General features: G+C 46.8%; 1 protein-coding gene across 4 annotated transcripts in view; it reads left to right on the top strand.

Moving 5' to 3' along the window:
• LOC139391826 (tumor protein D52-like) overlaps nucleotides 1–27,265 on the top strand; it is a 43,110-nt gene that overhangs the window by 9,836 nt on the left and 6,009 nt on the right. For 2 of the 4 annotated variants that reach the window (XM_071139399.1, XM_071139398.1), the window contains exons 2-4: nucleotides 20,123–20,247; nucleotides 20,338–20,486; nucleotides 20,655–20,756. In XM_071139399.1, coding sequence (XP_070995500.1) covers nucleotides 20,123–20,247; nucleotides 20,338–20,486; nucleotides 20,655–20,756 — 376 coding nt within the window. Of the gene's footprint in view, nucleotides 1–12,526; nucleotides 12,816–20,122; nucleotides 20,248–20,337; nucleotides 20,487–20,654; nucleotides 20,757–27,265 lie in introns of those variants that run through there. The other 2 variants (XM_071139397.1, XM_071139395.1) reach the window with 2 other exon arrangements.

Here is a 27,265-nt window from a genome sequence, read left to right as displayed (position 1 = left end):
GGTTAGGGGAGGGTTTGGCTGGCAGGGATGTCCTTGTCTCATTGCGCACTAGCAACTCCTGTGGCAGGCCGGGTGCAGTGCACGCTGACACGGTTGCTAGGTGTACGGTGTTTCCTCCGACACATTGGTGTGGCTGGCTTCTGGGTTAAGTGGGCATTATGTCAAGAAGCAGTGTGGCTTGGTTGGGTAGTGTTTCAGAGGACTCATGGCTCTCGACCTTCGTCTCTCCCGAGTCCGTACGGGAGTTGCAGCGATGAGACAAGACTGTAACTACCAATTGGATACCACGGAATTGGGGAGAAAAAGGGGTAAAAAAATAATAATTTATCCACATTTTTCAGCTACCCTCTACAAAAAAGGCCTGAAAAGGAACTGTTTTACCAGGAGGTGGGGAAGGGCTTCATTGTACGGTTTACCGGTGTAACTGAGAAGAGTTACCTAAGGAATGGCTCCAGTTCAGTTATCCTATACTTCTCCACCTGTGCTTGTTTAGATGACCTGAGTTGATAACAAACACCCTGTTCTTCCCCTTCTGTCAGATCCATAGTTTCCATCGGTTACTTAACTAGTTAAATAAAGGTATAAATTTTTTTTAACTACAGTGTCCTCTCACAGGCTGACTATATCGCTCACGTTGCAAAATAAATTTAGACATACATATTCAATTATTGCACACACACTGCTCGCGCGCGCCAACGAGTGTCAGCATTGCCAAGGGCTAAAATAGAAGTCAGTTCTATTTCTAAGTCCTGCCTCTCCCATCTCCTCATTGGTTCATAGAAGCAGGTACCCACATGCCATCTCCTCATTGGTTCATAGAAGCAGGTACCCACGTGCCATCTCCTCATTGGTTCATAGAAGCAGGTACCCATGTGCCATCTCCTCATTGGTTATACATGTGGGTGACTGAAAGACGAACGAGGTCGGTGGCAGTAAAGCACTTAATTTACGAAAGTTGCCAATCGCGATATAAAGTCAAGAGAAGAAAAAGCCTGGAAGGAGGAGAGATGACTAGAAACGATTTGGGTTGGCCGTTTTATGTGTGGATTAATTGGCGGAGTAGAGGACCTTGTGCATTTCAGGTAAAATAACAACTCTGTGTATATCCCAGGACAAATTAGCTAGCAACAGCAAGCTAGCTAAATAGGGCAAATTACCTAGCAAGTGCAAGCTAGCTAAATTGCCATAAATGTTTAATGCTTTTCGACCTGTCCCCAAATGAATGTTATTAGTTTAGAGTTTGTTTTGATATTTTAACCTGCGTGTCGTGATCGCGTTTGGTGTGGGGGGACAAAATACATCTATGCACGATGGTGCACGCGAGCAGCTGGTTTGGGTTCTGTGTCAGGGGTCACTGGAAATGTCTCTCCCTCCCTGGGAATATCTGACGGTTAAATAGGATGTATTTATTTTGACTTATCTAGCCCTCTGCTATGATGTGGAGACATTGTACTCAAACGTGTGAGCTGCAATTGTCCTCAAAAGTGGGCCAAAGGGATATTTTTATTTTACCGGTTTGACTGAAAGTGTGAATGTGGATCAAAAGTAAGAAGAAGGATGAAAGCACAGGCCTAGAAGCTTGGGCCTGTATGATGGAAGCACAGGCCTAGAAGCTAGGGCCTGTATGATGGAAGCACAGGCCTAGAAGCTTGGGCCTGTATGATGGAAGCTAGGGCCTAGAAGCTTGGGCCTGTCTGATGAAAGCACAGGCCTAGAAGCTTGGGCCTGTATGATGAAAGCACAGGCCTAGAAGCTTGGGCCTGTATGATGAAAACACAGGCCTAGAAGCTTGGGCCTGTATGATGAAAGCACAGGCCTAGAAGCTTGGGCCTGTATGATGGAAGCTTGGGCCTAGAAGCTTGGGCCTGTATGATGAAAGCACAGGCCTAGAAGCTTGGGCCTGTATGATGAAAGCACAGGCCTAGAAGCTAGGGCCTGTATGATGGAAGCTAGGGCCTAGAAGCTTGGGCCTGTATGATGAAAGCACAGGCCTAGAAGCTTGGGCCTGTATGATGAAAGCACAGGCCTAGAAGCTTGGGCCTGTATGATGGAAGCACAGGCCTAGAAGCTAGGGCCTGTATGATGAAAGCACAGGCCTAGAAGCTTGGGCCTGTATGATGGAAGCACAGGCCTAGAAGCTTGGGCCTGTATGATGGAAGCTAGGGCCTAGAAGCTTGGGCCTGTATGATGGAAGCTAGGGCCTAGAAGCTTGGGCCTGTATGATGAAAGCACAGGCCTAGAAGCTTGGGCCTGTATGATGGAAGCACAGGCCTAGAAGCTTGGGCCTGTATGATGAAAGCACAGGCCTAGAAGCTTGGGCCTGTATGATGGAAGCACAGGCCTAGAAGCTTGGGCCTGTATGATGAAAGCACAGGCCTAGAAGCTTGGGCCTGTATGATGGAAGCTAGGGCCTAGAAGCTTGGGCCTGTATGATGAAAGCACAGGCCTAGAAGCTTGGGCCTGTATGATGAAAGCACAGGCCTAGAAGCTTGGGCCTGTATGATGAAAGCACAGGCCTAGAAGCCTGGGCCTGTATGATGGAAGCTAGGGCCTAGAAGCTTGGGCCTGTATGATGAAAGCACAGGCCTAGAAGCTTGGGCCTGTATGATGAAAGCACAGGCCTAGAAGCCTGGGCCTGTATGATGGAAGCTAGGGCCTAGAAGCTTGGGCCTGTATGATGGAAGCACAGGCCTAGAAGCTTGGGCCTGTATGATGGAAGCTAGGGCCTAGAAGCTTGGGCCTGTATGATGGAAGCACAGGCCTAGAAGCTTGGGCCTGTATGATGGAAGCTAGGGCCTAGAAGCTTGGGCCTGTATGATGGAAGCTTGGGCCTGTATGATGGAAGCTTGGGCCTAGAAGCTTGGGCCTGTATGATGGAAGCACAGGCCTAGAAGCTTGGGCCTATATGATGAAAGCACAGGCCTAGCAGTTTCGTAGTTGTCTCAATGGTCATACCCAAAGACCTACATCTATTTTATGTAGTTTAAGGTTAAGGCTGGAAATCTCTGTCTCTATTACTCAGACAATGAAATAAGATATGGTTATTGAGTGAATGGCAATGTAGAGCCTAACACAACCGATATGTTATGTACTATATATACAAAAGTATGTGACTATGCAACACTCACTACCGAGTTCCAAACTGCCTCTGGAAGCAACGTCAGCACAATAACTGTTTGTCGGGAGCTTCATGAAATGGGTTTCCATGGCCGAGCAGCCGCACACAAGCCTAAGATCACCAAGCGCAATGCCAAGCGTCAGCTGGAGTGGCGTAGAGCTCGCCGCCATAGGACACTGGAGCAATGGAAACGCCTTCTCTGGAGGGATGAATCACGCTTCACCATCTGGCAGTCTGACGGACGAATCTGGGTTTGGCCAGGAGAACGCTACCTGTCCGACTGCATAGTGCCAACTGTAAAGTTTGGTGGAGGAGGAATAATGGCCGTGGCTTTTTTTTGTGGTTCGGGCTAGGCCCCTTAGTTCCAGTAAAGGGAAATCTTAAGACGACAGCATACAATGACATTCTAGATGATTCTGTGCTTCCAACTGTGTGGAATCAGTTTGGGGAAGGCCCTTTCCTGTTTCAGCATGACAGTGCCCCCGTGCACAAAGCGAGGTACATACAGAAATTGTTTGTCAAGACCGGTTTGGAAGAACTTGACTGGCCTTCACAGAACCCTGACCTCAACCCCATTGAACACCTATGGGATGAATTGGAACGTCGACTGCAAGCCAGGCCTAATCGCCCAATATCAGTGCCCGGCCTCACTAATGCTCTTGCAGCTGAATGGAAGCAAGTTCACACAGCAACGTTCCAGCATCTAGTGGAAAGCCTTCCCAGAAGAGTGGAGGCTGTTATAGCAGCAAAGGGGGGACCAACTCCATATTAATGCCCATGATTTTGGAATGAGATGTTGGACGAGCAGGTGTCCACATACTTTTGGTCATGTAGTGTAGCTTATGGCAACGTTATCATATAATTTATCTATGGCCCTTAGTAACGCAACCCAGATAATCCACTTAAATACATTATTCTGAACTTTTCTTCACAATAAATAATTTCCAAATGATCTCCTTTAATAATGTAGCATGACCGACCGACCGCAAGCTAGCTCTACAACGGAACAGCTTTAAAGCTGAGTTTTTCTCCTTTTTCTCTGAGATGCGGCCTCACTTAACAATATTAATTACTCTTAAGACAGGTGTCATGGCAAAGTTACTATAATTAGATTTCAATAAGAAACAACTAGCTCCATTTGAGTGGTCTGACTCTTGTAGGAAGTCTTTCAGAATCTGAGACGGCAGCATCCGCCCACTCCAGCCACGACCGAGACGACACTGACACATCTCTCTACCTGCAAGGCCTGGTTAAAACGTCAAGGAGCGTCAGAGGGAGCTGAAGACTTCTGTCTTCGTCAGAAGTAGCCTAACCTATTCCTACATCATTTTTTTGTTGTTGATTTCCCTCAGTGGTGTGGATCAGCCCATGTGCAGCTTTCTATGAGTGAAGGATATAAGTGGCCTTATGAAACTTAAACCTATTCAAAACTATTTCACACCCTTCCACCACATGTCTCTTGCGTATAAGTATGCAGATATAAATTATAGCTGAATGACAGAAATTGCCAGTAGTCGTCATCAGAGATGTTTGTAATTGAAACAAGAAGCTCGAATTGACATTAGGTTTATTGACACTTGGCCTATCCTGTACTCTTGAAAAATCATCATTCACTTCCTGAATCTGTGTTTAAAAGCAGGGGATTGGTTGAAGTCCCAGTGTGTTGATGTATCATGATGAATGACTCATGATGTGTCCATATGTCATTTGCTCTGCCTCTTAGTGTCTGTCACCAACATTTTCTCTCTAAGCTTCTATTACAGCTGCTTACCCAATGCTCCAGTGAGGGGAACCTGCCATGCAGCCTCCCATGTAAATACTATATGACAGGGATCGTCAACTAGATTCCATTTTTTTTCTTGAGCAGATGGTTGGGGGACCAGAACGTAATTCAACAATAAGGCCCGAGGGGGTTTGTGGTATATGGCCAATAAACATTGGCTAAGGGCTGTTCTTAGGCACGATTCAACGCCGAGTGCCTGGACACATCCCTTAGCCATGGTATATTGTCCGTATATCACAAACCCCCGAGGTGCCTTATTGCTGTTATAAACTGGTTACCAATGTAATTATACCAGTAAAAAAATACATGTTTTTTTGTTCCATACATATGGTGGTATATGGTCTGATATACCACGGCTGAATCAGCATTCAGGGATCCAACCACTCAGTTTATAATTACAAACAATGTGTAGACTTCAAATTGACTGTAAGAAGCCCAAACAGATATGTTTGTCTAAAACAATCATTTCAAACCTTGTTTACATTTGTATACGATCACGTGTCTCTCTGTCATGCGCGGGAATACTTGGGGGAAGATTTCTTAAATTAAAATCACTTGGAGCAACATTTCCTGGTGTTTTTGCAGTCTTTTATGTCAAACAATTTAAAAAGAAATAAAAAAAGACATTTGCTCAGAACTTGGGGTCCAAATTAAACCGGGTCGCCAGTTGTGGAATCCTGCTGTATAACTTGGCCTGGGCTGTACCTGCTGCTGTTGACCTAAGATATACAGGATCAATCAGACTAACTTTGCATTTAGACCTGACTTGTTTTACACTGCAATTGGCTTGAATTAGGGTTATGAAACTTTAGGTTATGCTAACTGTTGCAACTCAAAATGTTTCTTTAACAAATAGGCTACAGAGATGCATTATGGTAATAGCAAGCGGAAGACAGTGATACAGCAGACCAGATAGTGGTTTATTTTCAGGGAAATCTCCAGCGGAACATTATCCTAAACATAACAGGATAGGACTTGTCAGATTCCTTGTCATGTCATCTGTAATGGAATGTCCATTCCATACTTCTATCCCTGAAGGGTCTGCTCATCTGTTGATATTACTTGACATAACTTCCCTCCTAGTCAGTCCCCTGATCAAAGACCAGGCCTGTATGAGAAGGATCACAGAAGAAAAGCCTGCAGTCTCCCATCTTTGATCTCATTCAGTTGTTAACTTCGTTATTATTCTCGAGGCAAGACCCCTTGATAGCCCCACTTCCTTACTGTTCAGGATTCCATGGACAGGATTACTGTACAGGATTCAATGGACAGGATTCCATGGACAGGATTACTGTACAGGATTACTGTACAGGATTCAATGGACAGGATTACTGGACAGGATTCCAACAACACCGTGCTGTAAACTGTTGCCATTGGGATTTCATTACAGGGTCTATTTCTTTGTGAATTTTCCATCAGAGCTTGAGATTTGGCCTGGCCGTCGACTGGCTGTAAGTTAAAGGGGGGCCCAGTGGGCCCAGAATGGCTGGGGGAACACTAACATTACAGTCAGTTGTAGAGGGGCCCAGAATGGCTGGGGGAACACCAACATTACAGTCAGCTGTAGAGGGGCCCAGCATGGCTGGGGGAACACTAACATTACAATCAGTTGTAGAGGGGCCCAGAATGGCTGGGGGAACACTAACATTACAGTCAGCTGTAGAGGGGCCCAGAATGGCTGGGGGAACACTAACATTACAGTCAGTTGTAGAGGGGCCCAGAATGGCTGGGGGAACACTAACATTACAGTCAGTTGTAGAGGGGCCCAGAATGGCTGGGGGAACACTAACATTACAGTCAGTTGTAGAGGGGCCCAGAATGGCTGGGGGAACACTAACATTACAGTGAGGGGTCTCTTCGTCTCCACACTGTCTGGCTTCCCTACTGCCAATGACTGACTGTGGCTAGCCACAGCTGTGCTGGGTCTGGGCTAGAGAGTCATCTTCCAGCCAGCCAATGTCCCATGATTCCTGTGTTGGCCCCACCACCATGTGACACTGATGGTTCCTGTTTGGGCCTCACCACCACCATGTGACACTGATGATTCCTGTTTGGGCCTCACTACAATCATGTGACACTGATGATTCCTGTTTGGGCCTCACCACCACCATATGTGACACTGATGATTCCTGTTTGGGCCTCACAACCATCATGTGACACTGATGATTCCTGTTTGGGCCTCACAACCATCATGTGACACTGATGATTCCTGTTTGGGCCTCACTACAATCATGTGACACTGATGATTCCTGTTTGGGCCTCACCACCATCATGTGACACTGATGATTCCTGTTTGGGCCTCACCACCATCATGTGACACGGATGATTCCTGTTTGGGCCTCACCACCATCATGTGACACGGATGATTCCTGTTTGGGCCTCACCACCATCATGTGACACTGTGCGTCTGTAATAATATACTAATGGATTAGAGGCTGTGGTGTATTAAACACTTAAAGAACGTCTTTGTTCCAGGCTGACCGTGATGGCTGCTGTTTTGTGTGTGTGTGTGTGTGTGTGTGTGTGTGTGGGGGGGGGGGGGGGGGAGAACCACAACTTGGGTTGAATCAAGAGGATAACCTGTGCCTAAATGGAGAAGCTGCATGGATTCAACAACAGTTGGTCTATTACTCAATTTCCTCATATGGTAAAACAAGTGTACGGTTATACTAGTGGAGTAGGAAGTGTGACTATTCAGCTTACAGGGTGCTTTCCGTGATCCGTCACTGAACTGTGCTGTCTATTTTCATGTAGGCTTGTTTACGAGTGTCTCAAGGCTGTTCTGTAATGTCATCTTATTGAGTGATGCATGCTTTGGCAGCCCGCCAACAAGGACCAGTCGGGAAAGCAAACATCCGGGACCTATAAAATGATTTTCACTGACTGCAGAGAGAATGAAGAGATCAGGTTAACCTGTCCTTGATTTTTTGTGTGTGTGTCTGCCTGCCTGCCTGCCTGCTAGTGAGGAACTTGCTGATTGGAAGCAGTGTAAGGCCTCATTGTTACCAAACTCGATCACAGCCTTGTGATACTGTAACAGACTCTCTGCTTCATATATCCCACTGGTCCCTATTCTCTACAAAGGAAAACGTGCAGGCTAGTTTATATAGTTCAAAATCCAACACCCGTGGTTGCTAGGACATATGTCCCTTACCAAGACAAAGTCAGCCTCATTGGTCTACTGGTTGTATGAATGTGGGATCTATCATCCCACAACTGTCCCAGAGTTTATTTGGAATAGACTATTTATCACACAGAACGACAAACTGACCAATTGAATAAGTAAACGTGTCTACTATGTGGTATAGTAGATTGACATAGGCTAGTGCTTTTGCTGCTCGTTACTCGTCTTGTTGGCTGAGGGAAAAGTTTTTATTTAAATCTTCAAATGCGCATCGGAATTCGGTAAGAAGGACGTGCACTGTTGCATCCTCAAGTTGCATGTTATTTTAATATAAACTAGCATCATCTAAATGTGATTCCTGTCATTCTGAGCAGTTTGGGTGGACGCCCTTATCAGGTTACGCACCCAATGCATTTGAGTCCGGTAAATTTCTCAAATGTCGGGTAAATTTTAAATGCTGGCCAAATGTCCGGCGCCACATTTTCCTGACGGAAACCCTGGCCTGTACTGTACACCAGCTCAGGCGTCGTATAGGCTATCAGTATCACGGACAGTGAGCTCAGTATTGGGACACTGACAACTTTTTGTTTTGTTTTGGCTCTGTACTGAAATTATACAATGACTATGAGGTTAAAGTGCAGACTGTCAGCTTTAATCTTCATCCGTATCGGGTGAACCATTTACAAATTACAGCACTTTTTGTACCATTTTAGGGGACCAAAAGTTTTGGGACGAATTCACTTACAGTGCATTCGGAAAGTGTTCAGACCCCTTGACTTTTTCCACATTTTGTTACGTTACAGCCTTAATCTAAAATGGATTCAATTAAATCCTCAGCAACCTACACACAATACCCCATAAAGACTAAGCGAAAACAGGTTTTTGGACTTTTTACAAATGTATTAAAACTAAAAAACATATCTTATTAAATAAGTATTCAGACCCTTTGCTCTGAAACTCAAAATTGAGCTCTGCTGCATCCTGTTTCCATTGAGCATCAGCATTGAAGGTCCCCAAGAACACAGTGGCCTCCATCATTCTTAAATGGAAAAAGTTTTGAACCACCAAGACTCTTCCTAGAGTTGGCCGCCCGGCCAAACTGAGCAATCAGTGGAGAAGGGCCTTGGTCAGGGACGTGACAAAGAACCCGATGGTCACTCTGACAGAGCTCCAGAGTTCCTCTGTAGAGATGGGAGAACCTTCCAGAAGCACAACCATCTCTGCAGCACTCCAGCAATCATAAAAACCTGCTCCAGAGCGCTCAGGACCTCTTGGGCGAAGGTTCACCTTCCAACAGGACAACGACCCTAAGCACACAGCCAAGACGACGCAGGAGTGGCTTCGGGACACGTCTCTGAATGTCCTTTAGTTGCCCAGCCAGAGCCCAGACTTGAACCCGATCCAACATCTCTGGGGAGACCTGAAAATAGGTGTGCAGCAACGCTCCCCATCCAACCTGTCAGAGGTTGAGAGGATCTGCAGAGAAGAACGGGAGAAACTCCCCAAATACAGGTGTGCCAAGCTTGTAGCGTCATACCCAAGAAGACTCAAGGTTGTAATCTCTGCCAAAGGTGCTTCAACAAAGTACTGAGGAAAGGGTCTGAATACTTATGTAAATGTGATATTTCCGTTTTATTTTGTTATTAGCGAAAATATATGTTTTTGCTTTGTCATTATGGGATATTGTGTGTAGATTGATGAGTACAATTAAAAAAACGTAAGGGGGCTGTAACGTAACAAAATGTGGAAAAAGTCAAGGGGTCTGAACACTTTCTGAAGGCACGGTATGTGTATGAAAGTAATAAGTTAAGTATTTGGTCCCATATTCATAGCATGCGGTGACTGCATCAAGCTTGTGACTACAAATGTGTTGGATTCCTGTGCTGTTTGTTTTGTTTGTATTTTAGATTATTTTGTGCCCAATAGAAATAAATGGTAAATAATGTACTTTGTTATTTTGTAGTCACTTTTATTGTAAATAAGAATATACATTTCTAAAAACCAATACATTAATGTGGGTGCTACCATGATTACGAATAATCCTGAATGAATTGTGAATAATGATGAGTGAGAGAGGAACAAATATCATACCACCTCCCCCCAAAAATGTAACCTCCGATTTTATTGTAATATAGTGAGCTGTTAGAGATGTTGTGTCGTGGGGTATGATGTTATGGTTTGGGGTATGATGTTATGTCTTGGGGTATGATGTTATGTCTTGGGGTATGATGTTATGTCTTGGGGTATGATGTTATGTCTTGGGGTAGGATGTTATGTCTTGGGGTATGATGTTGTGTCGTGGGGTATGATGTTATGTTGTGGGGTATGATGTTATCTAGTGGGGTATAATATTCATTGGGGTATGATGTTATGTCTTGGGGTATGATGTATGAGCGTCTCTAACTTTCTCACTGCATTGGCAGGACAGGACATCAAGTCTATGGCTCTTTGCACATGCAGCTGTCTGGACAGGAACAATTCTTTATTGTTTTATTATTTTAACCTTCATTTAACTAGGCATGTCAGTTAAGAACAAATTCTTATTTACAATGACTGCCTACCCCGGCCTAACCCGGATTGGGGCTGGGCCAATTGTGCTCCGCCCTATGGATCTCCCAATCATGGCCGGTTGTGATACAGCCTGGAATCGAACCAGGGTCTGTAGTGACATGCCAGTACCTTAGACCGCTGCGCCATTCGGGAGCCCAGCCTAGCTCCCTGGTCTCTCTGTTCAGTAACAGTACAGCCTAGCTCCCTGGTCTCTCTGTGCAGTAACAGTACAGTCTGGTCTCTCTGTTCAGTAACAGTACAGTCTGGTCTCTCTGTTCAGTAACAGTACAGTCTGGTCTCTCTGTTCAGTAACAGTACAGTTTGGTCTCTCTGTTCAGTAACAGTACAGCCTAGCTCCCTGGTCTCTCTGTGCAGTAACAGTACAGTCTGGTCTCTCTGTTCAGTAACAGTACAGTCTGGTCTCTCTGTTCAGTAACAGTACAGCCTAGGTCCCTGGTCTCTCTGTTCAGTATCAGTACAGTCTGGTCTCTCTGTTCAGTAACAGTACAGTTTGGTCTCTCTGTTCAGTATCAGTGCAGTCTGGTCTCTCTGTTCAGTAACAGTACAGTCTGGTCTCTCTGTTCAGTAACAGTACAGTCTGGTCTCTCTGTTCAGTAGCAGTACAGCCTAGCTCCCTGGTCTCTCTGTTCAGTAACTTTACAGCCTGGTCTCTCTGTTCAGTAACAGTACAGTCTGGTCTCTCTGTTCAGTAACAGTACAGTCTGGTCTCTCTGTTCAGTAACAGTACAGTCTGGTCTCTCTGTTCAGTAACAGTACAGTCTGGTCTCTCTGTTCAGTAACAGTACAGTGTGGCTCCAAACTGGACAATCTGAACTGGATTAGCAGCTCGCTATAATCTGGGACACTGCCGATTACGCCTGCTTCCATCTCACGGGCCTGCCCTCTCCCGGGCCTGAGCTTGTCATGTGACCAACCGACAAATGGAACCCTGTATTTCCTTAGATGGCAGTGGTGGGCAACTGACGGAGGGAGGGATGAGAGGGGGAGAGTGACCAGGGCTGGATACTGGAGCTGCAGGATTGGTGTAATAGTCACAGAAGAGCTCCTGCATGCCATAAACTCTAGCTAGCCTAGCAGCTTCATGCTCTTTTACTTTTAAAACCTCCTGATTGTGCTGAATCAGAATCTGTGGATGGCAGCAATCCACCAGTGGCCTTTGCGATTATTTACAACAGACAAGTCAAGTTACCAGGTGACTGACTGTGATTGTGGTGGTTGGTGATTGCAGCGTCGGTAGAGAGCGAAGGGGAAAGGGAAGGTAACTCATTAACGCCACAGAACGACTGTAGTTAAGCTGCCTCGGCCTGCCTGTCTGGCTGCTTGTCATATGAGCCTGCAGCAGAAAGACAGACCCAGAGACGGACGGACGGACAGACCCAGAGACGGACGGACGAACAGACCCAGAGACGGACGGACGAACAGACCCAGAGACGGACGGACGAACAGACCCAGAGACGGACGGACGGACAGACCCAGAGACGGACGGACGGACAGACCCAGAGACGGACGGACGGACAGACCCAGAGACGGACAGACCCAGGGACGGACAGACCCAGAGACGGACAGACCCAGAGACGGACAGACCCAGAGACGGACAGACCCAGAGACGGACGGACAGACAGACCCAGAGACGGACGGACGGACAGACAGACCCAGAGACGGACGGACGGACAGACAGACCCAGAGACGGACGGACGGACAGACAGACCCAGAGACGGACAGACAGACCCAGAGACGGACAGACAGACCCAGAGACGGACAGACAGACCCAGAGACGGACAGACAGGCTAGGAGGCTAGCCTTGGCTAGAGTTGTGTGTGTGTCCGACTGCAACACACACATACTGACATAACCCACACAACATACGTCACAAAACACACACACACACACACACAACACAGAAGTGCCGTGTGCTACCAGACCAGGAGACAGGAGAGGACAATCAGAGCAGTGAGTGAGTTGTGCCCCAGTTGCATGCGCCCTATCACATGCAGGAAATTAGTGGCAGCAGCAACGGGGTTCTATGAGTCGTTGTAGTGGGAGGCCGGCCAGCTAGCCAGCCACCTAACCCATCCAGGCAACAGCCATGGACCCTCTGGAGCAGGAATACAAGTCTCCATTTGACTTTGAGCAGGGGGTGAATAGCAGCTACCTCTATCTGTCTCCCAGCTTCAATGTAACACCACCAGGCTCACCGCAAGTGACTGTCAGAGCCAGAGGTAACCAGAGCAGTGTGTGGGGGAGTGAGTGAGGAAGTTTGTATTTGTTATAGGGTGTTTGGAAAGGGAACAAGCGATAGAGGGGGTGGGAGGGGGTCATGTGAGAGAGAGGGGGATGGATTATTTGAGTTTCTTGATTTGTGAGAGTGTGGGCGGGGGGCGTTTGTGTGTGACTGCGTACTTTTGCCATCACATCCTGACTTGTTGAGTAAGAGGGTCTGTTTGGAGCAGATGTCAAACAGACTTCGTTCTGACAAGCTCACAATGAACACACTCATAGAAAGAAACCTAGAATTGTTTAAAACCTAAAGTGGTTTAGTCAAACCTAAAGTGGTGTAGTCAAACCTAAAGTGGTGTAGTCAAACCTAAAGTGGTGTAGTCAAACCTAAAGTGGTTTAGTCAAACCTAAAGTGGTGTAGTCAAACCTAAAGTGGTTTAGTCAAACCTAAAGTGGTGTAGTCAAACCTAAAGTGGTGTAGTCAAACCTAAAGTGGTTTAGTCAAACCTAAAGTGGTGTAGTCAAACCTAAAGTGGTGTAGTCAAACCTAAAGTGGTGTAGTCAAACCTAAAGTGGTTTAGTCAAACCTAAAGTGGTGTAGTCAAACCTAAAGTGGTGTAGTCAAACCTAAAGTGGTGTAGTCAAACCTAAAGTGGTGTAGTCAAACCTAAAGTGGTTTAGTCAAACCTAAAGTGGTTTAGTCAAACCTAAAGTGGTGTAGTCAAACCTAAAGTGGTGTAGTCAAACCTAAAGTGGTTTAGTCAAACCTAAAGTGGTTTAGTCAAACCTAAAGTGGTTTAGTCAAACCTAAAGTGGTGTAGTCAAACCTAAAGTGGTTTAGTCAAAACTAAAGTGGTGTAGTAAAACCTAAAGTGGTGTAGTCAAACCTAAAGTGGTTTAGTCAAACCTAAAGTGGTTTAGTCAAACCTAAAGGGGTGTAGTCAAACCTAAAGTGGTGTAGTCAAACCTAAAGTGGTGTCAAACCTAAAGTGTAGTCAAACCTAAAGTGGTGTAGTCAAACCTAAAGTGGTGTAGTCAAACCTAAAGTGGTGTAGTCAAACCTAAAGTGGTTTAGTCAAAACTAAAGTGGTTTAGTCAAACCTAAAGTGGTTTAGTCAAACCTAAAGTGGTGTTGTCAAACCTAAAGTGGTGTAGTCAAACCTAAAGTGGTGTAGTCAAACCTAAAGTGGTGTTGTCAAACCTAGAGCGGTTTAATGGCATCGTAGGAGCTTGGTCAAGCAATGAGAAATGATAAAGATGGTATCATAGGCAAATCCCTTTAAACAAATATTAGTCAAAGAATGTATAACAAAGAGTTTAAGTGACTGTTTAACTATGCTGGCAGTCCTGTGTGTGTGTGTGGGGGGGGGGTTCAACAGTCAACACAGCTCAGGGATAAAGGCTAGAAAAATCATGCATTGAAGAATTAAAAAAAAACATAATACATTTTTAAATTGGTTAATTTTCAGTGAATTTCCTGGTTTGAGAGAGTTAAATAGGAAGTGAGCCTGTTGTCAGTACAGAAACCAAGGACTCTAGGCCATGTAAGGTAGAACCCCCCCCCCCCCCCCCCCATGATCTGGGCTGATGGTGTAGGTCACTCAGATCTGTCACTGTCAGCAGTATGGAGACCTGGACCGCTGACACCTGAGTGGCACTGCCTTGTCATCAAGAGGAGGGAGGAGAGACAATAGAAAGGGAGAGGTCAGGAAGAGGTGAGAGTGTAAAATGTCTTGAGCATTTGATCTAATTTGATTAAGCATAGATCTACACAATTTTCTCTCTCATGGAAATGTGATTTATGATTGTGATATTCCAAACTGGGTACATTTCTGTTAGATTGGCACTATTTTGAGCAACATTGATGAGCATGCTTCTACTTGTTAATACTCCTTCTTGAGACCAGCCAGTCTGTTCTGTAGCCTATTAGGGAGAAAGTCACTCTTCACTCTGTTGTTCGTCTTACTTCCTGTCCCTTACCCTGGAACTAACTGTTCAAGTCAAAAAGGATGGATTGATGGAATAGTACATCCTGTTTATTCCTGGTCCTGAACAGCCCTCCAGACAGTAGCTAACAAACACCATCTGGTAACACTTTGAAGCCTACACAAGAACTGCATAACAACATCATATAACGCATACATAAACAGTAGGCTACATAAGGATTTTCATAAATGCTCATGTCAACAACCGCAAGTTGATACTTCCGTTGTCACAATTTCACTTGTGTTCTGTATGGGTTATGTATGGGTTATGAATGTGTTATCTATGGGTTATGAATGTGTTATGTATGGGTTATGAAGGTGTTATGCATGGACTATGATTGTGTTATGTATGGGTTATGAATGTGTTATGCATGGGCTATGATTGTGTTATGTATGGGCTATGAATGTGTTATGTATGGGTTATGAATGTGTTATGTATGGGTTATGAATGTGTTATGTATGGGCTATGATTGTGTTATGTATGGGCTATGATTGTGTTATGTATGGGCTATGATTTTGTTATGTATGGGCTATGATTGTGTTATGTATGGGCTATGATTGTGTTATGTATGGGCTATGATTGTGTTATGTATGGGTTATGATTGTGTGATGTATGGGCTATGATTGTGTTATGTATGGGCTATGATTGTGTTATGTATGGGTTATGATTGTGTTATGTATGGGCTATGATTGTGTTATGTATGGGTTATGAATGTGTTATGTATGGGTTATGAATGTGTTATGTATGGGCTATGATTGTGTTATGTATGGGTTATGTATGGGCTATGATTGTGTTATGTATGGGCTATGATTGTGTTATGTATGGGTTATGATTGTGTTATGTATGGGCTATGATTGTGTTATGTATGGGCTATGATTGGGTTATGTATGGGCTATGATTGTGTTATGTATGGGTTATGAATGTGTTATGTATGGGCTATGATTGTGTTATGATTGTGTTATGTATGGGCTATGATTGTGTTATGTATGGGCTATGATTGTGTTATGTATGGGTTATGATTGTGTTATGTATGGGTTATGAATGTGTTATGTATGGGTTATGAATGTGTTATGTATGGATTATGTATGGGCTATCATAGCCCGTGTTATGTATGGGTTATGAATGTGTTATGTATGGGCTATGATTGTGTTATGTATGGGTTATGTATGGGCTATGATTGTGTTATGTATGGGCTATGATTGTGTTATGTATGGGTTATGATTGTGTTATGTATGGGCTATGATTGTGTTATGTATGGGCTATGATTGTGTTATGTATGGGCTATGATTGGGTTATGTATGGGTTATGAATGGGCTATGATTGTGTTATGATTGTGTTATGTATGGGCTATGATTGTGTTATGTATGGGTTATGATTGTGTTATGTATGGGTTATGAATGTGTTATGTATGGGTTATGAATGTGTTATGTATGGGTTATGTATGGGCTATCATAGCCCGTGTTATGTATGGGCTATGAATGTGTTATGTATGGGCTATGATTGTGTTATGTATGGGCTATGAATGTGTTATGTATGGGTTATAAATGGGTTATGAATGTTATGTATGGGTTATGAATGTGTTATGTATGGGTTATGTATGGGTTATGATTGTTATGTATGGGCTATGATTGTGTTATGTATGGGTTATGATTGTGTTATGTATGGGTTATGATTGCGTTATGTATGGGTTATGATTGTGTTATGTATGGGTTATGTGTGGGTTATGATTGTGTTATGTATGGGTTATGATTGTGTTATGTATGGGTTATGAATGTGTTATGAATGTGTTATGTATGGGTTATGATTGTGTTATGTATAGGTTATGATTGGGTTATGAATGTGTTATGTATGGGCTATGAATGTGTTATGATTGTGTTATGTATGGGCTATGGCTATGATTGTGTTATGTATGGGCTATGAATGTGTTATGTATGGGTTATGATTGTGTTATCTATGGGTTATGATTGTGTTATGTATGGGCTATGATTGTTATGTATGGACTATGATTGTGTTATGTATGGGTTATGAATGTGTTATAAAGTTCTTATGTAGGTATCGTTCAAATAAAGTGTTATCACTCAGGATATCCTTTTTGATTTGACGAGATCACTTATCCAGCAGTACCTGTCGGTGTTACGTAGTGCCATTTGTTATCTTCTAGTCAAATGAAATGTTATTTGTCTCATGTGTCGAATACAACATGTGTAGTATACCTTACCGTGAAATGCTTACTTACGAGCCCTTAACCAACAATGCAGTTCAAGAAATAGAGATAAGAAAATATTTACTAAATAAAATAAAATTTAAAAATTAAATAAAACGTAACACAATAAAATAACAATAACGAGACTATATACAGGGGGTACCGAGTCAATGTGCAGGGGTACAGGTTAGTTGAGGAAATTGAAGTAACATGTACATGTAGGTAGAGGTAAAGTGACTATGCAAAGATAATAAACAGTGAGTAGCAGCAGTGTAAAAACAAAGGGGGGGTGGGGGTCAATGTAAATAGTCTATGTAGCCACCTGATTCATTGTTCAGCAGTCTTATGGCTTGGGGGGTAGAAGCTGTTAAGGAGCCTTTTGGACCTAGACTTGGAGCTCCGGAACCGCTTGCCATGCGATAGTAGAGAGAACAGTCTATGACCTTGTCATCTATCAAGTCTGGAAATATGTTGGGAATGTGAGGAGGAGATGCTAGTGTCTGGCTGTAGGAATGTAGAGGGAGGCGAGGAGGTGATAGTGTGGTCGACCACACTAATGAAAATAAGGTAATTCCATCTCTTTTAAGTCAGATTCATCACTGGTTTTGTATCAAGTAGCTCCAACAACATTTCTTCCTGCTTTCATAAATGGCAATCGAACCATAAGGTACTGAGACAATCAACCATCATACATACAGGTAGGTACCAACCACAGACCCATGCCAGCTGTGATTCTGTATGTGAACTTCTATTACCATAGCAACACATTTTATTTATTTATATATATATATATAATCCTAATCAATTATAGGAAACTACTGTAACCCTAACAATAGTTAACCCTAATCAACTATAGGATCAGAGGTCCTAATACACTATATATACAAAAGAATGTGGACATCCCTTCAAATTAGTGGATTCGGCTATTTCAGCCATACCAGGTACTGACAGTACTATAAATTTGAGCACACAACCATGCAATCTCCATAGACAAACATTGGCAGTAGAATGGCCTTTCTGAAGAGCTCGGTGACTTTCAACGTGGCACCGTCACAGAATGCTACCTTTCCAATAAGTCAGTTTGTCAAATTTCTGCCCTGCTAGAGTTACCCCAGTCAACTATAAGTGCTGTTATTGTGAAGTGGAAACATATAGGAGCAACAACGGCTCAGCTGGTGAAGTGGTAGGCCACACAAGCTCACAGAACGGGACCTCTGAGTGCTGAAGCTGAATCAGCCGTCTTCTGCAACACTCACTACCGAGTTCCAAACTGCCTCTGGAAGCAACGTCAGCACAAGAACTGTTCGTCGGGAGCTTCATGAAATGGGTTTCCATGGCCGAGCAGCCGCACACAAACCTAAGATCACCAAGCGCAATGCCAAGCGTTGGCTAGACTGGTGTAAAGCTCGCCGCCATTGGACTCTGGAGCAGTGGAAACACATTCTCTGGCGTGATGAATCATGCTTCACCATCTGGTAGTCCGAATCTGGGCTTGGCGGATGCCAGGAGAATGCTATCTGCCTGAATACATAGTGCCAACAAAGGTTTTGTGGAGGAGGAATAATGGTCTGGGGCTGTTTTTCATGGTTTGGGCCCCTTAGTTCCAGTGAAGGGAAATCTTAACACTACAACATACAATGACATTTTATACACTTTGTTCTTCCATCTTTGTGGCAACAGTTTGGGGGAGTCCCTTTCCTGTTTCAGCATGACAATGTCCCCGTGCACAAAGCGGGGTACATACAGAAATGGTTTGTCAGTGATCTGTGTGGAAGAACTTGACTGGCCTTAACAGAGCCCTGACCTTAACCCCATCGAACACATTTGGGATGAATTGGAACGCCGACTGCGAACCAGGCCTAATCACCTAACATCAGCGCACGACCTCACTAATGCTCTTGTGGCTGAATGGAAGCAAGTCCCTGCAGCAATGTTCCAACATCTAATAGAAAGCCTAACCAGAAGAGTGGAGGCTGTTATAGCAGCAAAGGGGGACCAACTCCATATTAATGCGGCAGGTAGCATAGTGGTTAGAGCGTTGGGCCAGTAACCGAAAGGTTGCTTGATCGAATCCCCGAGCTGACAACGTAAAAATATGTCGTTATGCCCCTGAACAAGGCAGTTAACCCACTGTTCCTAGGCTGTCATTGTAAATAAGAATTTTTCCTAACTGACTTACCTAGTTTAAAAAAATATATATATAATAATAATTTGTAAAAATTAAAAATGATTTTGATGAGCATTGTATCAAATCCATGAATCACACTGCACAGGCCAACACTAGATTTCGCCAATCAGAGGAAGTTAGGGACAGTGGCTCTCGATTGGCGCAGCGGTCTAAGGCGTCACTACAGACCCTGGTTCGATCCCGGGTTGTATCACAACCAGCCGTGATCGGGAGTCTCATAAGGCGGAGCACATTTGGCCCAGCGTCGTCCCGGGTTAGGGGATGTTTTGGCCGGGGTAGGTCGTCATTGTAAATAAGAATTTGTTCTTAACTGACTTGACTAGTTAAATAAAGGTGAAATAAAATAACTGAACAAATCAGCAGAATGTGATATTGACAGTAGAGTATATTAGTTACCTAGTAATTAGTTATTTGAGTTGTTATTCCACTTGGCAGTGTGTCTTGTTGATTGACACCTCTGTTCTGAACCACCTCTGTTTCTCTCTCCTGCTTTCTCAGAACGGCTCCGTCCAGAAAGGTTATTAATGTGTTGTCTTTCCTACAGCGTACAGCCCTGACTGGCCTGCTCAAAGCTCAGTGTCAGACATACAAGTAGATTTGTCTATATGTGTGTTTCCCCCTGGGCTAGTGTCCATCTTCAGAGGCTATGTCTCAATCTAGCTGGTCCTCCAACTCCCATCATCCACCCCCTGTGGACTATCTTTTGTCCATGTCTTCATCATCTTCCTCCTCTTCAGAAGGAGAGATACTACTCAGATTGACAGCTAATGTTGGCATGGTCCTATTATGTCTTTGAGGACAGGAAACCCTTTGTGTGTGAGGATGTCTCTCTGAACTCTCTCTCTCTCTCTCTATCTCTGCCCTCTCTCTCTTTCTCTCCCCTCCCTCTCTTTTTCTCTCCTATTCTCTCCCCCCTCCCTCTCTCTCTCCAGGGGCTGTGAGACCAGACTTTACCCCAGAGTTAGGGGAGGATGCAGTGACGTCAGTGACCGTGTCCCCTGCCATCCCCACCCTGACAGAGGAGGAGCAGGAGGAGCTTCGAGGGGAGCTGCTCAGGGTAACCTTTCCTTAGACCTAAAGAGTTTCTTTAGTCTTTTCTGCCACTACGTCTCATCAGGCACCCTGTTTTTCTCCATATCTCTCGAAGGTGGAGGATGAGATCTTGACTCTGTCTCAGGTGCTGGCAACTAAGGAGAACCAGTTGGCAGACATCAAGAGGAAGCTGGGCATCACTCCTCTCAACGAGCTCAAACAGAACCTCAGCAAGAGCTGGCACGAGGTCACCACCTCTACAGCGTACGTGGCTACACACACACATACACACACACACACACACACACACACACACACACACACACACACACACACACACACACACACACACACACACACACTGTTCTGCAGAGTCAGTTCTTACTTCTCTCTCTCGCTCTCTCTCTCTCTCTCTCTCTCTCACTGATACAGCTATAAGAAGACGTCGGAGGGCCTGTCCGTGGCCGGTCAGAAGGCCACAGCAGCCTTCAACAACATGGGCTCAGCCATCAGCAGGAAGTTTGAGGATGTCAGGTGAGGCACACACATTACATGGCACCCTATTCCTTTTATAGTGCACCACTTTTGACCAGTACCCAATGGGGTTATGGTAAAAATACTGGTCTGATCAACAGTAGTGTACTATATAGTGAATAGGGTTCCATTTCAGATGCACGTAAAGGCAGACTCTTTTATACCCCAGAGAGAAGCCCTCCACCCTACCCCAGTCACCTTTACCCTCTACCCCAGTCACCTTTACCCTCTACCCCAGTCACCTTTACCCTCAACCCCAGTCACCTTTACCCTCTACTCCAGTCACCTTTACCCTCAACCCCAGTCATCTCTACCCTCTACCCCAGTCACCTCTACCCCAGTCACCTTTACCCTCTACCCCAGTCACCTTTACCCTCTACCCCAGTCACCTTTACCCTCAACCCCAGTCACCTTTACCCTCTACCCCAGTCACCTTTACCCTCTACCCCAGTCACCTCTACCCCAGTCACCTTTACCCTCTACCCCAGTCACCTTTACCCTCTACCCCAGTCACCTTTACCCTCAACCCCAGTCACCTTTACCCTCAACCCCAGTCACCTTTACCCTCAACCCCAGTCACCTTTACCCTCTACCCCAGTCACCTTTACCCTCAACCCCAGTCACCTTTACCCTCAACCCCAGTCACCTTTACCCTCAACCCCAGTCACCTTTACCCTCTACCCCAGTCACCTTTACCCTCTACCCCAGTCACCTTTACCCTCTACCCCAGTCACCTTTACCCTCAACCCCAGTCACCTTTACCCTCAACCCCAGTCACCTTTACCCTCAACCCCAGTCCCCTTTACCCTCAACCCGAGTCACCTTTACCCTCAACCCCAGTCATCTCTACCCTCTACCCCAGTCACCTTTACCCTCTACCCCAGTCACCTTTACCCTCTAGCCCAGTCACCTTTACCCTCTAGCCCAGTCACCTTTACCCTCTACCCCAGTCACCTTTACCCTCTACCCCAGTCACCTTTACCCTCAACCCCAGTCATCTCTAGCCTCTACCCCAGTCACCTTTACCCTCTACCCCAGTCACCTTTACCCTCTACCCCAGTCACCTTTACCCTCTACCCCAGTCACCTTTACCCTCTACCCCAGTCACCTTTACCCTCTACCCCAGTCACCTTTACCCTCTACCCCAGTCACCTTTACCCTCAACCCCAGTCATCTCTAGCCTCTACCCCAGTCACCTCTACCCCAGTCACCTTTACCCTCTACCCCAGTCACCTTTACCCTCTACCCCAGTCACCTTTACCCTCTACCCCAGTCACCTTTACCCTCTACCCCAGTCACCTTTACCCTCAACCCCAGTCACCTATACCCTCAACCCCAGTCACCTTTACCCTCAACCCCAGTCACCTTTACCCTCAACCCCAGTCACCTTTACCCTCTACCCCAGTCACCTTTACCCTCAACCCCAGTCATCTCTACCCTCTACCCCAGTCACCTCTACCCCAGTAACCTTTACCCTCTACCCCAGTCACCTTTACCCTCTAGCCCAGTCACCTTTACCCTCTAGCCCAGTCACCTTTACCCTCTAGCCCAGTCACCTTTACCCTCTACCCCAGTCACCTTTACCCTCTACCCCAGTCACCTTTACCCTCAACCCCAGTCATCTCTAGCCTCTACCCCACCTCTACCCCAGTCACCTCTACCCCAGTCACCTTTACCCTCTACCCCAGTCACCTTTACCCTCAACCCCAGCCACCTCCACCTTCTACCCCAGCCACCTCCACCTTCTACCCCAGCCACCTCTAGGGTTCCATTTCAGATGCACGTAAAGGCAGACTCTTTTATACCCCAGAGAGAAGCCCTCCACCCTACCCCAGTCACCTTTACCCTCAACCCCAGTCACCTTTACCCTCTACCCCAGTCACCTTTACCCTCAACCCCAGTCACCTTTACCCTCAACCCCAGTCATCTCTACCCTCTACCCCAGTCACCTCTACCCCAGTCACCTTTACCTCTACCCCAGTCACCTTTACCCTCTACCCCAGTCACCTTTACCCTCAACCCCAGTCACCTTTACCCTCAACCCCAGTCACCTTTACCCTCTACCCCAGTCACCTCTACCCCAGTCACCTTTACCCTCTACCCCAGTCACCTTTACCCTCTACCCCAGTCACCTTTACCCTCTACCCCAGTCACCTTTACCCTCAACCCCAGTCACCTTTACCCTCAACCCCCAGTCACCTTTACCCTCAACCCCAGTCACCTTTACCCTCTACCCCAGTCACCTTTACCCTCAACCCCAGTCACCTTTACCCTCAACCCCAGTCACCTTTACCCTCAACCCCAGTCACCTTTACCATCTACCCCAGTCACCTTTACCCTCTACCCCAGTCACCTTTACCCTCTACCCCAGTCACCTTTACCCTCAACCACAGTCACCTTTACCCTCAACCCCAGTCACCTTTACCCTCTACCCCAGTCACCTTTACCCTCAACCCCAGTCACCTTTACCCTCTACCCCAGTCACCTTTACCCTCAACCCCAGTCATCTCTACCCTCTACCCCAGTCACCTCTACCCCAGTCACCTTTACCCTCTACCCCAGTCACCTTTACCCTCTACCCCAGTCACCTTTACCCTCAACCCCAGTCATCCCCTCTACCCCAGTCACCTTTACCCTCTACCCCAGTCACCTTTACCCTCTACCCCAGTCACCTTTACCCTCAACCCCAGTCATCTCTAGCCTCTACCCCAGTCACCTCTACCCCAGTCACCTTTACCCTCTACCCCAGTCACCTTTACCCTCTACCCCAGTCACCTTTACCCTCTACCCCAGTCACCTTTACCCTCAACCCCAGTCATCTCTAGCCTCTACCCCAGTCACCTCTACCCCAGTCACCTTTACCCTCTACCCCAGTCACCTTTACCCTCTACCCCAGTCACCTTTACCCTCTACCCCAGTCACCTTTACCCTCAACCCCAGTCATCTCTAGCCTCTACCCCAGTCACCTCTACCCCAGTCACCTTTACCCTCTACCCCAGTCACCTTTACCCTCTACCCCAGTCACCTTTACCCTCTACCCCAGCCACCTCCACCTTCTACCCCAGCCACCTCCACCTTCTACCCCAGCCACCTCCACCTTCTACCCCAGCCACCTCCACCTTCTACCCCAGCCACCTCCACCTTCTACCCCAGTCACCTTTACCCTCTACCCCAGTCACCTCTACCCCAGTCACCTTTACCCTCTACCCCAGTCACCTTTACCCTCTACCCCAGTCACCTTTACCCTCAACCCCAGTCACCTTTACCCTCAACCCCAGTCACCTTTACCCTCTACCCCAGTCACCTTTACCCTCTAGCCCAGTCACCTTTACCCTCTAGCCCAGTCACCTTTACCCTCTACCCCAGTCACCTTTACCCTCTACCCCAGTCACCTTTACCCTCAACCCCAGTCATCTCTAGCCTCTACCCCAGTCACCTCTACCCCAGTCACCTTTACCCTCTACCCCAGTCACCTTTACCCTCTACCCCAGTCACCTTTACCCTCTACCCCAGCCACCTCCACCTTCTACCCCAGCCACCTCCACCTTCTACCCCAGCCACCTCTAGGGTTCCATTTCAGATGCACGTAAAGGCAGACTCTTTTATACCCCAGAGAGAAGCCCTCCACCCTACCCCAGTCACCTTTACCCTCAACCCCAGTCATCTTTACCCTCTACCCCAGTCACCTTTACCCTCTACCCCAGTCACCTTTACCCTCAACCCCAGTCACCTTTACCCTCAACCCCAGTCATCTCTACCCTCTACCCCAGTCACCTCTACCCCAGTCACCTTTACCCTCTACCCCAGTCACCTTTACCCTCTACCCCAGTCACCTTTACCCTCAACCCCAGTCACCTTTACCCTCTACCCCAGTCACCTCTACCCCAGTCACCTTTACCCTCTACCCCAGTCACCTTTACCCTCTACCCCAGTCACCTTTACCCTCTACCCCAGTCACCTTTACCCTCAACCCCAGTCACCTTTTCCCTCAACCCCCAGTCACCTTTACCCTCAACCCCAGTCACCTTTACCCTCTACCCCAGTCACCTTTACCCTCAACCCCAGTCACCTTTACCCTCAACCCCAGTCACCTTTACCCTCAACCCCAGTCACCTTTACCATCTACCCCAGTCACCTTTACCCTCTACCCCAGTCACCTTTACCCTCTACCCCAGTCACCTTTACCCTCAACCACAGTCACCTTTACCCTCAACCCCAGTCACCTTTACCCTCTACCCCAGTCACCTTTACCCTCAACCCCAGTCACCTTTACCCTCTACCCCAGTCACCTTTACCCTCAACCCCAGTCATCTCTACCCTCTACCCCAGTCACCTCTACCCCAGTCACCTTTACCCTCTACCCCAGTCACCTTTACCCTCTAGCCCAGTCACCTTTACCCTCTACCCCAGTCACCTTTACCCTCTACCCCAGTCACCTTTACCCTCTACCCCAGTCACCTTTACCCTCAACCCCAGTGACCTTTACCCTCTACCCCAGTCACCTTTACCCTCTACCCCAGTCACCTTTACCCTCTACCCCAGTCACCTTTACCCTTTACCCCAGTCACCTTTACCCTCAACCCCAGTCATCTCTAGCCTCTACCCCAGTCACCTCTACCCCAGTCACCTTTACCCTCTACCCCAGTCACCTTTACCCTCTACCCCAGTCACCTTTACCCTCTACCCCAGCCACCTCCACCTTCTACCCCAGCCACCTCCACCTTCTACCCCAGCCACCTCCACCTTCTACCCCAGCCACCTCCACCTTCTACCCCAGCCACCTCCACCTTCTACCCCAGTCACCTTTACCCTCTACCCCAGTCACCTCTACCCCAGTCACCTTTACCCTCTACCCCAGTCACCTTTACCCTCTACCCCAGTCACCTTTACCCTCAACTCCAGTCACCTTTACCCTCAACTCCAGTCACCTTTACCCTCAACCCCAGTCACCTTTACCCTCAACCCCAGTCACCTTTACCCTCTACCCCAGTCACCTTTACCCTCTACCCCAGTCACCTTTACCCTCAACCCCAGTCACCTTTACCCTCAACCCCAGTCACCTTTACCATCTACCCCAGTCACCTTTACCCTCTACCCCAGTCACCTTTACCCTCTACCCCAGTCACCTTTACCCTCAACCACAGTCACCTTTACCCTCAACCCCAGTCACCTTTACCCTCTACCCCAGTCACCTTTACCCTCAACCCCAGTCACCTTTACCCTCTACCCCAGTCACCTTTACCCTCAACCCCAGTCATCTCTACCCTCTACCCCAGTCACCTCTACCCCAGTCACCTTTACCCTCTACCCCAGTCACCTTTACCCTCTAGCCCAGTCACCTTTACCCTCTACCCCAGTCACCTTTACCCTCTACCCCAGTCACCTTTACCCTCTACCCCAGTCACCTTTACCCTCAACCCCAGTCATCTCTAGCCTCTACCCCAGTCACCTCTACCCCAGTCACCTTTACCCTCTACCCCAGTCACCTTTACCCTCTACCCCAGTCACCTTTACCCTCTACCCCAGTCACCTTTACCCTCAACCCCAGTCATCTCTAGCCTCTACCCCAGTCACCTCTACCCCAGTCACCTTTACCCTCTACCCCAGTCACCTTTACCCTCTACCCCAGTCACCTTTACCCTCTACCCCAGCCACCTCCACCTTCTACCCCAGCCACCTCCACCTTCTACCCCAGCCACCTCCACCTTCTACCCCAGCCACCTCCACCTTCTACCCCAGTCACCTTTACCCTCTACCCCAGTCACATCTACTAATCACATCTAATTTTTATAAATATTTGGGAGAAAAAAAATTCAGACCCTTTGCTATGAGACTCGAAATTGAGCTCCGGTGCGTCCTGTTTCCATTGATCAACCTTGAGATGTTTCTACACTTCTACAACTTGATTGGAGTTGAACTGTGGTAAATTAAATTGATTGGACATGATTTCGAAAGGCACACACCTGTCTATATAAGGTCCCACAGTTGGCAGTGCATGTCAGATCAAAAACCAAACCATGAGGTTGAAGGAATTGTCTGTAGAGCCCCGAGACAGGATTGTGTTGATGCACAGACCTGCGGAAGGGTACCAAAACATTTCTGCATTATTGAAGGTCCCCATGAACACAGTGGCCTCCACCATTCTTAAATGGAAGAAGTTTAGAACCACCACGACTATTCCTAGAGCCGCCCGGCCAAACTGATCAATCAGGGGAGAAGGACCTTGGTCAGGGAGGTGACCAAGAACCCAATGGTCACTCTGGCAGAGCTCCAGAGTTCTGCTGTGGAGATGGGAGAACCTTCCAGAAGAACAGCCATCTCTGCAGCACTCCACCAATCAGGCATTTATGGTAGAGTTGCCAGACGGAAGCCACTCCTCAGTAAAAGGTACATGACAGCCCTCTTTACCCAAAAGGCAACTAAAGGACTCTGAGATCATGAGAAACAAGATTCTCTGGTCTGATGAAACCAAGATTGTACTCTTTGGCCTGAATTGCATTACGTCTAGA

The sequence above is a fragment of the Oncorhynchus clarkii genome, chromosome 32, assembly GCF_045791955.1.
Source record: "Oncorhynchus clarkii lewisi isolate Uvic-CL-2024 chromosome 32, UVic_Ocla_1.0, whole genome shotgun sequence".
NCBI lineage: Eukaryota > Metazoa > Chordata > Actinopteri > Salmoniformes > Salmonidae > Oncorhynchus > Oncorhynchus clarkii.
The sequence above is the reverse complement of the archived record's forward strand: the minus strand, read 5'-3'. Positions and strand labels throughout refer to the sequence as shown.